Genomic DNA, 14119 nt, shown 5'->3' with positions numbered 1-14119 from the left:
TCTTATGATTCTTTTGACTCATATGATTCTTATGATTCTTATGACTCTTATGACTCTTATGATTCTTATGATTCTTTTGATTCTTATGACTCTTATGACTCTTATGACTCTTATGATTCTTTTGACTCATATGACTCTTATGACTGTTATGATTCTTATGATTCTTTTGATTCTTATGATTCTTATGACTCTTATGACTCTTATGAATCTTATGATTCTTTTGATTCTTTTGACTCTTATGACTGTTTTGACTGTTTTGACTCTTTTGACTCTTTTGACTCTTATGACTCTTATGATTCTTATGATTCTTTTGATTCTTTTGATTCTTTTGATTCTTATGACTCTTATGACTCTTATGACTCTTATGATTCTTTTGATTCTTATGATTCTTATGATTCTTTTGATTCTTATGATTCTTTTGATTCTTATGACTCTTATGACTCTTATGATTCTTTTGATTCTTTTGACTCTTATGACTCTTATGACTCTTATGATTCTTATGATTCTTTTGATTCTTATGATTCTTATGATTCTTATTGCTCTTATGACTGTTTTGTCTCTTATGATTCTTATGATTCTAATGATTCTTATGACTCTTATGATTCTTTTGATTCTTTTGATTCTTTTGACTCCTATGACTCTTATGATTCTTTTGATTCTTTTGATTCATTTCCTCACCGGGTTTTCGCACAGCTCCTGGTACGATCCCGACAGTCCCTTCTTTTTGGCCCATTCTGGCATCACCTCGGGGTCTGGGACGACGATTCCCACCAGACACGACTGGACAGAGAGTTTATGGAGATTTATGAGAGACGGGCCGTCATAGCTCCGCCCCTTAACCCGCGGTGTTAGCCCCGCCCCTGGATACGCACCTGGAGACTGTCGCCGTGCACGTAGAGCTGTGCCACCGGTTCGCTCCTGATGTAGATGTTCTCGATCTTCTCTGGGGAAATATACTCTCCCTGCGCCAACTTAAAAATGTGCTTCTTACGGTCGATGATTTTTAAAGTGCCGTTCTGCAAAAGACGAGATGATTTAAACTTAAAAAATATATTTAATGTGAAACTAAAGGATAAACCCGCTACTTCACTGTGTACGTGATGTTTTAAAACCATTATCGACTGTTCCTAGTCATGTTTTTGGCAACTTTAGCTCAAAAATGCCTAAATTTACGAGCGTGTCTGTGGTCTCTGCTATTTCAAGTAGTTGGTGACATCATCCAGGACTATTCCAATTACAGCCAGGTGTTTCTGATCACAAACACCAACCACATCGTCCCTTATAGCTCCTGGAGGATTATTTTTTGCATATTTTAGATCACCCGGACGCAGGGAGAACATGCAAAGGCAGGAAGGCCCTCAGAGTCCGGGTCTCAAACCTGCGACCCTCTGGCTGTGTGGCGGTTGAGTCTGTTGGGTTCCACGTACCGGTAACCACTTCCCGATGTCCCCGGTGTGGAGCCAGCCGTCTGGGTCCAGAGTCTCAGCCGTTCTCACTGGATCTTTGAGGTAGCCTTTAAAGACGTTTGGCCCTTTCACGCACACCTGAGGGACACCACAGAGAAACACGCAAAATCAGACTCAAACTGGATTATTCAAATTAAATCCAGATGGTAAAATCAGGTCACTTGTTTCCCGCGTCAAACCGGATCTACTTTTCATTCAAATCAAATCCCTTAAATTCCTTTTTAAAACTGCAGTGAGTCTCTGTGCACAGGCCCTTTGCAAATCTATTCAAATGTTGATGTTTTTGTTTTTGTTTGTTTTTTTTCCAGACCTCTCCTTCTCCTTTCGACGCAAAGTAGTTCTTCTCTGGGACGTCCACCAGCCGGATGAGGTTACAGGGCAGAGGGGCCCCGACGTGACCTAGACGCAGGAAAAACAAGACAAAAATCAGCTTTCACTTTAAATTTATCAGTTTGAATCAGCCCGGTTCAGATCTTTAACCATGTTCTAGTGTCATTCTAGTGCAGGGGTCCATGTGCAAGGGTCCATGTGCACTGGTCCATGTGCAGGGGTCCATGTGCAGGGTCCATGTGCAGGGGTCCATGTGCAAGGGTCCATGTGCAGGGGTCCATGTGCAGGGGTCCATGTGCAGGGTCCATGTGCAGGGATCCATGTGCAAGGGTCAATGTGCAAGGGTCCATGTGCAAGGGTCAATGTGCAGGGGTAATAATATACTACTACTACTACTATTCTAGTGCAGGGTCCATGTGCAGGGGTCCATGTGCAGGGGTCCATGTGCAGGGTCCATGTGCAGGGTCCATGTGTAGGGGTAATAATATTCTACTATTCTAGTGCAGAAATTCATGGTTGATTTTCTCCTTTTTCTTTTAAATTCACGTTTTATGAGACACTTTTTGCGCCTGCTCTCCCCTAAACGGCCAGCAGGGGGAGACACTGCACTGTCGTCCAGAGTCTGTGTTGTGTTGTTGTAACATGTTGAGTCACATGACACAGTCCTGTGACGAATTTAGCCCTAAAATAACAAACAATTATAATAAAATAATAAAAACAGGCAGATAACTGTGACGTCCAGAGCTGTGTTTGTTTATGTCACAGATTTTTAACTGAAGGGTTAATGCCACACTGTGGAATATTACAGGCAACACATGGCCATGGTAAACTCTGTGGAGAGGCGAGTCTGCTACACAGATCTTTTATTTTAACATTTTATTGAACTCAATGCAATAATTATAATTAATCCAACCAACACGACAAACTTAATCTCATAAAAGAAGCAACACTGTGCACCAGGTTTAGCTCAATGTAACGCTAAAGCTAATTATTCACACACACACACACACACACACACACCCCCATACACCCCTACACACACGCACACACCCCTACACACACACCTACACACACCCACACACCCCTACACACACACACCTACACAGACACGCACGCACACACACCTACATTCACACATACACACCTTCACATATACACACACACATTCATACACCAGTGCACCCCGACACATTCACACATACACACATATACACACATATACACACACACCCCCACACACGCACACACACACACCTAGACACCCCTACATTCACACATACACACATTCACACATACACACATTCACATATACACACACATTCATACACCAGTGCACACAGACACGACCCGTCAACCTTCAGATCAAAGGTCAAACGCTCTACCAACTGAGCCACTGTCGCCTCATTCGGTTCCTGTCAATCATTTTCAAACCTGGCGACAGAAAAGTGGGGGCCCGGGCCCCCAGGCCTCACACGGGCCCCCAGGCCCCCACTTTAGAGGCCCCCCTCTAATAAACATGAACAGGGTAAAAATGATGTTTAATGCAAAGAGACGATGAGGACAGAACTCACGCAGCGCCGGGTTTGTAAAATCAAAATTTAAATGTTTTTTTTTTTTTAATCTACCTGGGAAATAATTCAGGCGTTGAGCGTTTAAACCTGGATGAAAAAAAGAACTTTAAACATGTTTTATAATGCGACATAATCTAAAGCTCTCGTTCTCATGAATGACGTTTTGAAGAGGAACTCTCCAGACAAAAGAATCTCTGGGGAGCGGCTCTTTTGGCGTCGCCCTCCGGAATTTGGCCAAACATCAAACTCTGACGGCGGTGTTTACAAAAATAAAACTGATGCAGGAAAGATGAAGGGATGAAGCCACAAATCAAAGTAAACAGGAGGCCGAGACCACACCTGGAGGCCACACCCACAGCCCGCCGCCAATCACGATTAACACGGATGACGTCACACATTCTACGGCCAATCACGTCCGCGTCGTCCCTCAGTCGTCCAGGTCTGATCCGTCGTAAAAAACAAAAGTTAAATCTGTAACTGGACAAAAAGTTGTAGGAGTGAAGACGTTTTGCTGCTTGTCCAAGTGTCTTCTTCATGTCTTCAGACCCAAAGCAAACAAAGGAAACAAAGACGGCAATAGAGTGAGCCAGTAGACCCATTAAGTCTGAAACTGTAAACAAAAAGCTGTTTACAGTTTCAGAGTCGTTAGCTCCTCGTGATCTGACCAGAACTGAAGAAGCGGCGAAACGTCTTCACTCCTACAACTTTTTGTCCAGTTACAGATTTAAACTTTGGCTTTTATGACACGGCCAATCACGTTTAACGCAGGTGCGGCCGATAAGGTGAGTTCTTGGCTCTAGTCTCTAAAACAAATGACCCCTGACCCCATCTGGAGTGTGACGTCACATTCTACAGTCTCTGAATCCAGAACTCAACAAAACGCCGCACGCTGTTGGCGCCCCCTATGGACACCTGCAGGACTTTGTTTTTGTTCATTTGTACCGAAAAAGACGACACGACGCTGCAGAATCCTACGAGTATCAACGATTAAGAAAATAAAACTGGAGAAGGAAGAGCGGACGTCACAGTGGGCGTGTCACAGTGGGCGTGTCATAGTTAGCGTGTCACAGTGGGCGTGTCATAGTTAGCATGTCACAGTGGGCGTGTCACAGTGGGCGTGTCACAGTGGGCGTGTCACAGTGGGCGTGTACAGGTGGAGGTTAAACGAGGGTCGATCGACAAAATGGCGTCTTGAAAATAGTGGATTAAAGATCAAACTCAAACATGAATCAGTCCAAATAAAACGTCAGAGGCTCAACGAGAAGAAACGACCAGAACATGGACAAACATCTGAACAGTCTGAGGAACACGTCTGAGGAACACGTCTGAGGAACACGTTACCAGAGGTCCAGTCTCCAGGAGTGGTGTAGGTGCAGCCGGCTGTACATTCTGTCTGACCATAGGCCTCGTAAACCTGCACATCAGAATTATTTTATATTTTAACATAACGTTTTGTTTTGTTTTTTGGCGTTGATGTTTTTTTTTCATGACAGTATTTGCGTCCAACCTGGCAACCCAGCGCCGCTCGGAGAAAGCCCAGGACGGACGGGGAGGTGGGCGCTGCTCCCGTGATGATCATCCGCAGCCTTCCCCCGAGACTGGCCTAAAAAACAAAGTGTGAGTCAAACTGGAGCCAGCAGAGGGCGCTGTGGTGTGTCAAACTAGAGCCAGTCTCTTATAACCTCAGACTGAGTGTATACACATAGCTAACATGCTAATCCGCTAACCCGCTAACCCGCTAGCCAGTCAGTGTTTGCTAATATGTGTGCGTCGTGTAACCATGGTAACTGCTGAACATTCCACCATAGAGATACGTGTAGAACACCCCCAGTATAATGCCACTGCAAAGTACAGGAGCCAACAGAGGAGTCAACAGAGGAGCCAACAGAGGAGCCAACAGAGGAGTCAACAGAGGAGCCAACAGAGGAGCCAGCAGAGGAGCCAGCAGAGGAGTCAACAGAGGAGCCAACAGAGGAGCCAACAGAGGAGTCAACAGAGGAGCCAACAGAGGAGCCAGCAGAGGAGTCAACAGAGGAGTCAACAGAGGAGCCAGCAGAGGAGTCAACAGAGGAGCCAACAGAGGAGCCAACAGAGAAGTCAACAGAGGAGCCAACAGAGGAGCCAGCAGAGGAGTCAACAGAGGAGTCAACAGAAGAGCCAACAGAGGAGTCAACAGAGGAGTCAACAGAGGAGTCAACAGAAGAGCCAACAGAGGAGCCAACAGAGGAGTCAACAGAGGAGCCAACAGAGGAGCCAACAGAGGAGCCAGCAGAGGAGCCAACAGAGGAGTCAACAGAGGAGTCAACAGAAGAGCCAACAGAGGAGTCAACAGAGGAGCCAACAGAGGAGCCAACAGAGGAGTCAACAGAGGAGTCAACAGAGGAGTCAACAGAAGAGCCAGCAGAGGAGCCAACAGAGGAGTCAACAGAGGAGTCAACAGACGAGTCAACAGAGGAGCCAACAGAGGAGTCAACAGAGGAGCCAGCAGAGGAGCCAACAGAGGAGCCAGCAGAGGAGTCAACAGAGGAGCCAACAGAGGAGTCAACAGAAGAGCCAGCAGAGGAGCCAACAGAGGAGTCAACAGAGGAGTCAACAGACGAGTCAACAGAGGAGCCAACAGAGGAGTCAACAGAGGAGCCAACAGAGGAGCCAACGGAGGAGCCAACAGAGGAGCCAACAGAGGAGCCAGCAGAGGAGCCAACAGAGGAGCCAGCAGAGGAGCCAACAGAGGAGCCAGCAGAGGAGTCAACAGAGGAGCCAGCAGGGGGCGCTGTATTACCTGTATTTTGCTGAAGAATATTTTGTCCCAGATGCTGTCGCTCCGGATCACACCTCGACTCACTTCGGCTCCTTTCCTCTTCGCCGCAAAGTTCAGGAGGCAGCGCTTCAGGGGCGTGTTGGCCTGGCTGAAGATCTGAGGAGGACACGCCCAGGGGTCAGTCTGGAGGAGTGACCCCTGGGTGTGTCCTCCAGGGGTCAGTCTGGAGGAATTTAAATTCCATAAATATGACCAAACTTTGGCCCAGACCAGAAGAAAAGACCCAGGAGAAAAAACATGTTCAAGTCAAATATAACTTTACTGAAAACGACCTCTTCCTGTTCATTTGTGTTAGGGGGGCCCATACGAGGCTTCTTGGGGCCCCATATTTTTGTGGACGGCCCTGCTGAGAAAGAGGAAAACTCTGCAGGTTGAGGCGCTGGTTCAGTTGTGACTGTAGTACTCCACTACTACAAGTACTACAAGTACTACAGCACAGTGATAGTGACGTTAGGGAGCAGTTTAGACCAGTGAGGCACAGCTCAGTCAGAGAGAACAGCTCCAAACAGAGACGTACAAAAAGCACAAAAAAAACACCTCTAAACTCTGACAAGGAAGCTGTCAGATCTCATAACTTAATAAAAATAAATAAATGTGCTGCAAATAAACAAAATGATAAGTGTGTAAAATGTGGACTGCTAAACATCAGGTCTCTTTCCTCCAAATCTCTTTTAATAAATGAACTAATTGGTGACCTTAATATTGATCTGTTAGCCCTAACTGAAACATGGCTTCGGGAAAATGATTATGTTAGACTAAATGAATCTACACCATCAAGTCACATGAACTTTCAGAGTGCCCGGAGCACAGGTCGAGGTGGTGGTGTGGCCGTCATCTCTCATTCTAGTCTAATTCTCAGCCCCAAACCCAACTATACTTACCTCTCCTTTGAAAGCCTCGCACTCTCCATTACGTGCCCCAATTGGAAAAACCAAAAAGCTGTTATATTTATAATAATTTATCGACCTCCTGGTCCATATGCCGACTTCCTGACAGAGTTTTCTGATTTCATTTCAAGTTTAGTCTTGAACTGGGAAAGGATTGTTATAGTTGGAGATTTCAACATTCATGTAGATAACGGCAGTGATTGCCTCAGTGATGCTTTTGGCTCCTGGATGGGATCAGTTTCACCCAGAGTGTGAATAAGCCGACTCACTGTCACAATCACACTCTGAAGGCATGGAAGCTCTGCCTGCTCACTTATAAGGCCGCTCTGCGGAAAGCCCGAACTAGATACTATTCAAATCTAATAGAAGTAAACAAAAATAACCCCAGATTTCTGTTCAGCACTGTAGCCAGGCTGACAAACTCCCACACTGCTAATGAGTCTCTTATCCCCTCGAACATTAGTTGTGACTTTCTTCACTTCTTTGATTACAAAATTACAACCATTAGAGACAAAATCAACAAAGCTACTCCAAAAATCAGCTCTGAGCAAATCCAGTCTGTAATGTCCCACATGGATCCTCTAATAATATTAGATAAATTTACTCCTGTTGATGAGGTGGAGATTACCTCAGTCATCATGTCGTCAAAACCATCAGCCTGTTTGCTCGACCCTATTCCAATCAGACTCCTCAAAGAAGCCCTCCCCCTAATAATAGATTCCATCCATAACATAATAAATATGTCGTTAGAAAATGGCTACGTTCCTCAGTCCTTTAAGTATGCTGTGATTAAACCCCTTTTGAAAAAACCTAACCTAAATCCTGATGAATTAGTCAACTATAGACCTATCTCTAATCTTCCCTTCCTCTCAAAAATTCTAGAACGAGTTGTGGTGAAACAGCTCTGCCGCCACCTGCAGGACAATAATATATTTGAAAAATTTCAATCTGGATTCAGAGCTCACCACAGCACAGAGACTGCACTGCTTAAAGTAACAAATGATTTACTACTAGCTGCTGATAACGGGCTGGCTTCAGTCCTGGTCCTACTGGACCTCAGTGCAGCGTTTGACACCATTGATCACAACATTCTACTGCAGAGGTTAGAATGTGACAATCAGAGGGACCGCCCTCAAATGGTTTAAATCAGATCAGATCAGATCTGTCTGATTTTCCTGTTTGTTTTTGTGTGTTGTTTTGTTTTTGTGTGTTGTTTGTTTTTGTGTGTTGTTTTGTTTTTGTGTGTTGTTGTGTTTTTGTGTGTTGTTGTGTTTTTGTGTGTATATCTCGGTGGCCGAGTGGCTCATGTCTCACAGCAGAAGGTTTGGTTGATCCCCGGGTCGCCCAGGCCTTTCTGTGTGGAGTTTTTCATGTTTCTCCTCGTGTCTGGATGGGTTTCCTCCGGGTACTCCGGTTTCCCCCATCAACCAAAACATGAACGCCCTTCGAGACGACTGTTGTTGTGATTTTGGGCGTTACAAAAATAAAATAAAATAAATTGAATTGAATTCCAGTAGAACGTTGTTCTCACCTTGTCGTACATTCGGTTGAGGAGTCTGGGGACCACGGGGAAGATGGTCGGCTTCAGAGCCTTCATGTCGTCTGAGAGAAGTCGAATGTCTCCCTGATAAAACCCGATACGGCCGCCATGACAGTAAACAACAGACTGAGAGAGAAAAGAGGGGAGGGGGAGAGAGGAGAGAGAGAGGGACAGAGAGAAGAGGCAGAAAGTGGGAGAAGGGGGGACAGACAGAGAGAGCGAGAGACAGAGAGAGACAGAGAAGAGAGAGGGGGAGAGAGGAGAGAGAGAGAGAGAGACGAATAAGAGAGAGAAGAGGGGGGGACAGACAGAGAGAGTGAGAGACAGAGAGAGCAAGAGAAAAGAGAGAGAAGAGAGAGGGGGGAGAGAGGAGAGAGAGAGAGGGACAGAGAGAAGAGGCAGAGAGTGAGAGAAGGGGGGACAGACAGAGAGAGCGAGAGACAGAGAGAGACAGAGAAGAGAGAGGGGGAGAGAGGAGAGAGAGAGAGAGAGACGAATAAGAGAGAGAAGAGGGGGGACAGACAGAGAGAGTGAGAGACAGAGAGAGACAGAGAAGAGAGAGAGAAGAGAGGGGGGAGAGAGGAGAGAGACAGAGAGAGAGACGAATAATAGAGAGAAGAGAGAGAGACAGACAGAGAGAGAAGAGAGACAGAAAAGAAAGACAAAGAGAGAGAAGGGGGGCGAGACAAAGAAGAGAGAGATGAGAAAGAGAAGGGGGGAGACAGAGAGAGAGAAACGGAGGGGGGCAGATAAAAAGAGAGAGAAAAGGATGAATGAAAGGAAGGTAGAAGAGAGAGACAGACAGAGAGGGGGGAGAGAGAGACAGAGAGAAAGAGACGGACAGAGATTAGATTTTAATTTTTACAATTTCACTCCATTTTTGAATCAAGTATTTTATAAATGTCATTCATGGGCTGTTGTTTGGAGCATGTGCTATGATGTAGTAGTAGTAGTAGTAATAGTAGTAGTAGTAGTAATAGTAGTAGTAGTAGTAGTAGTAGTAGTAGTAGTAGTAGTAGTAGTGTTTGTTTTGTTGTCCAGGTGTGCGAGCGTCAGAGGAAAACACCTGCCGTCCCAGTGAGTTTACACTGTGTGTTTACTCCACCCGTTTACCTCAGGTGGAGATTTAACAAGGGGCGGAGCCACATCGGATCATGTGTCTGGAATGATGAGTCCTGCTTCAGACCTGGTTTAGTCCTGGTTTAGTCCTGGTTCAGTCCTGGTTCAGTCCTGGTTCAGTCCTGGTTTAGTCCTGGTTCAGTCCTGGTTCAGTCCTGGTTTAGTCCTGGTTCAGTCCTGGTTTAGTCCTGGTTCAGTTCTGGTTTAGTCCTGGTTCAGTCCTGGTTCAGTCCTGGTTTAGTCCTGGTTTAGTCCTGGTTCAGTCCTGGTTCAGTCCTGGTTTAGTCCTGGTTCAGTCCTGGTTCAGTCCTGGTTTAGTCCTGGTTCAGTCCTGGTTCAGTCCTGGTTTAGTCCTGGTTCAGTCCTGGTTCAGTCCTGGTTTAGTCCTGGGGGTGACTGTTGACCTCTTGTCTCCATGGAAATGTTATTTCTTTGCATAAAATGTTCCACAGTGGAGTATTAAACATATTTATATCATTCGTTCCATTACTGCTCAGAAACATGTTTTCTTCACAGATCTGACCTGTAACTTTAAACCTCCTGCTTGTTTCCATGGAGACAGATAAAACTCAAGATGAAGAAATAACATCTTCATAGTGACAGAAGCTGGAGGAGCCTCACCAGAGAAGTTACACAGTGTAACTTTAAGAGCACACTGTAAAATACACTTCAGACAAAATACTGGGTATATTTTGACCCATTTGTGACCCTCTTTGACCCTTTTTAACCAACTTTTGACCCTCTTTTGACCTTCTTTGACCTCTTTGACCCTAGTTTGACCCACTTTTGACCCACTTTTGACCCTCTTTTGACTCTTTTGGGCCCCTTTTGCCCTCTTTTGACCAAGTTTTGACCCTCTTTGACCCTCTGTTGACCCTCATTGACTGACTTTGACCCTCTTTGTCTGTCTTTGACCATCTTTTGACCCTCTTCTACTCACTTTGGCCCTCTTTGACCCTCTTTTGACCCTCTTTGACCCTCTTTGTCCCTCTGTATTAGTTGGGCGTGTCTCTTTTAATGAAATATGTTTGTTCATTAAACAATGATGCACTTTTCCCTGTGGGACTAAAGCTCAGTCAGATTCTTTTCATTCACAAACCTCTGGCGTGGGCCGGTTCTGTTCCGGGCCGGCCCACACACACACGCGCGCGCACACACACACACACACACACACACATTCCTCTCCCACAGAACATCTGTGTGAACGAGACTCTCCTACGTTTCCGGATTCAACCGGATTCAGTCCTGGTTTTGATTTGGTTTAATCCTGGTTTAGACCCGGTTTAGTCCTGGGTAAGTCCCAGTTCAGTCCTGGTTTAGTCCTGTTGTAGACCTGGTTTAGACCTGGTTTAGTCCTGGCTTAGTCCTGGTTTAGTTCTCACATTTACCTCGATGAGTCTTTCAAACATATGAGCCAGTGGCAGAAATGAAATGAGGCAGTCGTCCTGGTTTGGGAAGATCACAGTCTGTAAAACACAAACACATTTATCACACACGTGTTAGAAAAGACACGCAGAGAAACAGCAAAGCATCATGGTCCATGTCAGGGGACGCAAACTCGGGCCAGTGGGTCTAAAATGTGACAGAGGGGCGGGGCCAGGATATATATATGTGTATATATATATGTGTGTATAAATATATGACATTAGAGGTTTGGCCTGTAACATGTGGAGCCTGAATATTTAAGGCTCATTGTACAAATCGTTTTCCAAATACATTAATTAAATTAATAATGAATTGATTAAATTTCAGTTAAATAAACACCTGTTTTAATTGACCTATTTTAATATGATTTGTTGACGTTCTCCGGGCCGGATTAATAAGCCCAGAGGGCCGTGTGTGGCCCCCGGGCCGTAGTTTGCCTGTTTACACTTACATCTGTGACTTTGAGGAATCCTCCAAAATCTGCCACCACATTCCCATGAGTGAGCATCACACCTTTAGGGTCCCCTGGAAAACACGCAATGTTTATGAGTACAGTGTGTGTGTACAGTACGCAGTACAGTATATACAGTACAGTGCATACAGTACATACAGTACAGTATCTGCAGTACAATATATGCAGTACAATATATACAGTACAATATATACAGTACAGTACACGCAGTACAGTATATACAGTACAGTGCATACAGTACATACAGTACAGTACATGCAGTACAATATATACAGGCTGGAGGAGTACTTTGAACATGTATTTAGTCACAGACTACTGAATACTCAAATTAAAATGCGTTTTGTAGAGTTTTCTGGTAGATGGTCCAGTCAGATGTTCTTAATACTTAGAGTAATTAAAGTACTTATAATACTTATAGTACTTATAGAAAACCGTCTACATTAACATTAAAAACACGTTTGTGTTTGTTCTTGTTCGTCTCATCTGCCTCAACACAAGAGTTTGTTTTTATGTGTTTGAGCCTCGTGTACTGCAGTATGTGACTGTACTGTGAATACCACCATAAAAGTACTCTGAGCACATGTACTGTTACTTTTACACACATGAGCTGATTTAAGATGCACGTCTGATGATAATTTTAAGAGTAAAATCAATTCAAAATGATATTATTATTATTATTAGTAGTAGTAGTAGTAGTAGTAGTAGTAGTAGTAGTAGTAGTAGTAGTAGTAGTAGTAGTAGCAGTAGTAGTAATAGCAGTAGTAATAGTAGTAGTAGTAGTAGTAGTAGTAGTAAACATTTCCCATTCACTGCTTTAACACCACGTGCTTCTGCCGTTGGTTCATTTCCAAAGTGTCACTTCTTTTTTTCCACGGCAAAAATTTCAGCTGAAAAAGTCAAAGTTGCAGCATTTGGTCTGAAACAGTGAGCAGCCGCCAGCAGAGGGCGCCAGGCTCTGTGTGCAGACACCAGGCTCCTGGGCTAGTCCTGGTTTAGTCCTGGTCTAGTCCTGGTTTAGCCCTGGTTTAGTCCTGGTTTAGCCCTGGTTTAGTCCTGGTTTAGTCCTGGTTTAGTTCTGGTTTAGTCCTGGTCTAGTCCTGGTTTAGTCCTGGTTTAGTCCTGGTTTAGTCCTGGTTTAGTTCTGGTTTAGTCCTGGTCTAGTCCTGGTTTAGTCCTGGTTTAGTTCTGGTTTAGTCCCTGTTTAGTCCTGGTTTAGTCCTGGTCTAGTCCTGGTCTAGTCCTGGTTTAGTCCTGGTTTAGTTCTGGTTTAGTCCCTGTTTAGTCCTGGTTTAGTCCTGGTTTAGTCCTGGTCTAGTCCTGGTTCAGTCCTGGTTTACTCCTGGTTTAGTTCTGGTTTAGTCCTGGTCTAGTCCTGGTTTAGTCCTGGTTTAGTTCTGGTTTAGTCCCTGTTTAGTCCTGGTTTAGTCCTGGTCTAGTCCTGGTCTAGTCCTGGTTTAGTCCTGGTTTAGTTCTGGTTTAGTCCCTGTTTAGTCCTGGTTTAGTCCTGGTTTAGTCCTGGTTTAGTCCTGGTCTAGTCCTGGTTTAGCCCTGGTTTAGTCCTGGTTTAGTCATGGTTTAGTTCTGGTTTAGTCCTGGTCTAGTCCTGGTTTAGTCCTGGTTTAGTTCTGGTTTAGTCCCTGTTTAGTCCTGGTTTAGTCCTGGTCTAGTCCTGGTTTAGTCCTGGTTTAGTCCCTGTTTAGTCCTGGTTTAGTCCTGGTTTAGTCCTGGTTTAGTCCTGGTTTAGTTCTGGTTTAGTCCTGGTCTAGTCCTGGTTTAGTCCTGGTTTAGTTCTGGTTTAGTCCCTGTTTAGTCCTGGTTTAGTCCTGGTCTAGTCCTGGTTTAGTCCTGGTTTAGTCCTGGTCTAGTCCTGGTTTAGTCCTGGTTTAGTCCCTGTTTAGTCCTGGTTTAGTCCCTGTTTAGTCCTGGTTTAGTCCTGGTTTAGTCCTGGTTTAGTCCCTGTTTAGTCCTGGTTTAGTCCTGGTTTAGTCCTGGTCTAGTCCTGGTCTAGTCCTGGTTTAGTCCTGGTCTAGTCCTGGTTTAGTCCTGGTTTAGTCCTGGTTTAGTCCCGGTTTAGTCCTGGTTTAACTTTAGATTAAATTGTCCGTTGTTATTGGACAGTAAAGTTAAAAATAACCTTTTTTTTCCTCAAATGCTGCAACCTCGACATTTTTTTTGTGAAATCTTCCAAACGGCGTCGGTGGAAAGAGGAAGTGACATCACGGCTGAAGCAAGAGCCTCTCCACCGCCGCCATTTTGAAATCATTTACATGTCACGGGTTTACACTGAACGGGCAAAAGGAAATTGAACAGTACGGAGGCTGTGGACACTGTGACGCTAACTGTGTGCACTTCTCTGTCTGCGGCTCTGTTAGACTTTAACCTGAGCTTTGTTTTTACACAATCTGACCGGAAAGAGCTGATTCAGCCGACCTACAACAGCAGAGCTAGCTTATTTGTGCTGCTAATTAAATTAATCTCTTACACGTGAAGC

The 14119-nt window shown here is 44.8% G+C and overlaps 1 protein-coding gene across 1 annotated transcript in view; it reads right to left on the bottom strand.

Annotated features, from left to right (window-relative positions):
- The window catches only part of acsl6 (acyl-CoA synthetase long chain family member 6), a 38073-nt gene that overhangs the window by 4782 nt on the left and 19172 nt on the right, over nt 1-14119 (bottom strand). The window contains exons 10-19 of the mRNA XM_033978097.2: nt 11608-11681; nt 11120-11197; nt 8604-8738; nt 6147-6281; nt 4875-4970; nt 4709-4781; nt 1777-1865; nt 1428-1544; nt 873-1016; nt 679-780 (exon numbers count right to left, since the gene is read on the bottom strand). Of these exons, the coding sequence (XP_033833988.1) occupies nt 679-780; nt 873-1016; nt 1428-1544; nt 1777-1865; nt 4709-4781; nt 4875-4970; nt 6147-6281; nt 8604-8738; nt 11120-11197; nt 11608-11681 (1043 nt within the window). The remainder of the gene's footprint in view (nt 1-678; nt 781-872; nt 1017-1427; nt 1545-1776; nt 1866-4708; nt 4782-4874; nt 4971-6146; nt 6282-8603; nt 8739-11119; nt 11198-11607; nt 11682-14119) is intronic.

The sequence above is a fragment of the Periophthalmus magnuspinnatus genome, chromosome 14, assembly GCF_009829125.3.
Source record: "Periophthalmus magnuspinnatus isolate fPerMag1 chromosome 14, fPerMag1.2.pri, whole genome shotgun sequence".
Taxonomy (NCBI): Eukaryota; Metazoa; Chordata; class Actinopteri; order Gobiiformes; family Gobiidae; genus Periophthalmus; species Periophthalmus magnuspinnatus.
This window is presented reverse-complemented; position numbering and strand designations above follow the sequence as displayed.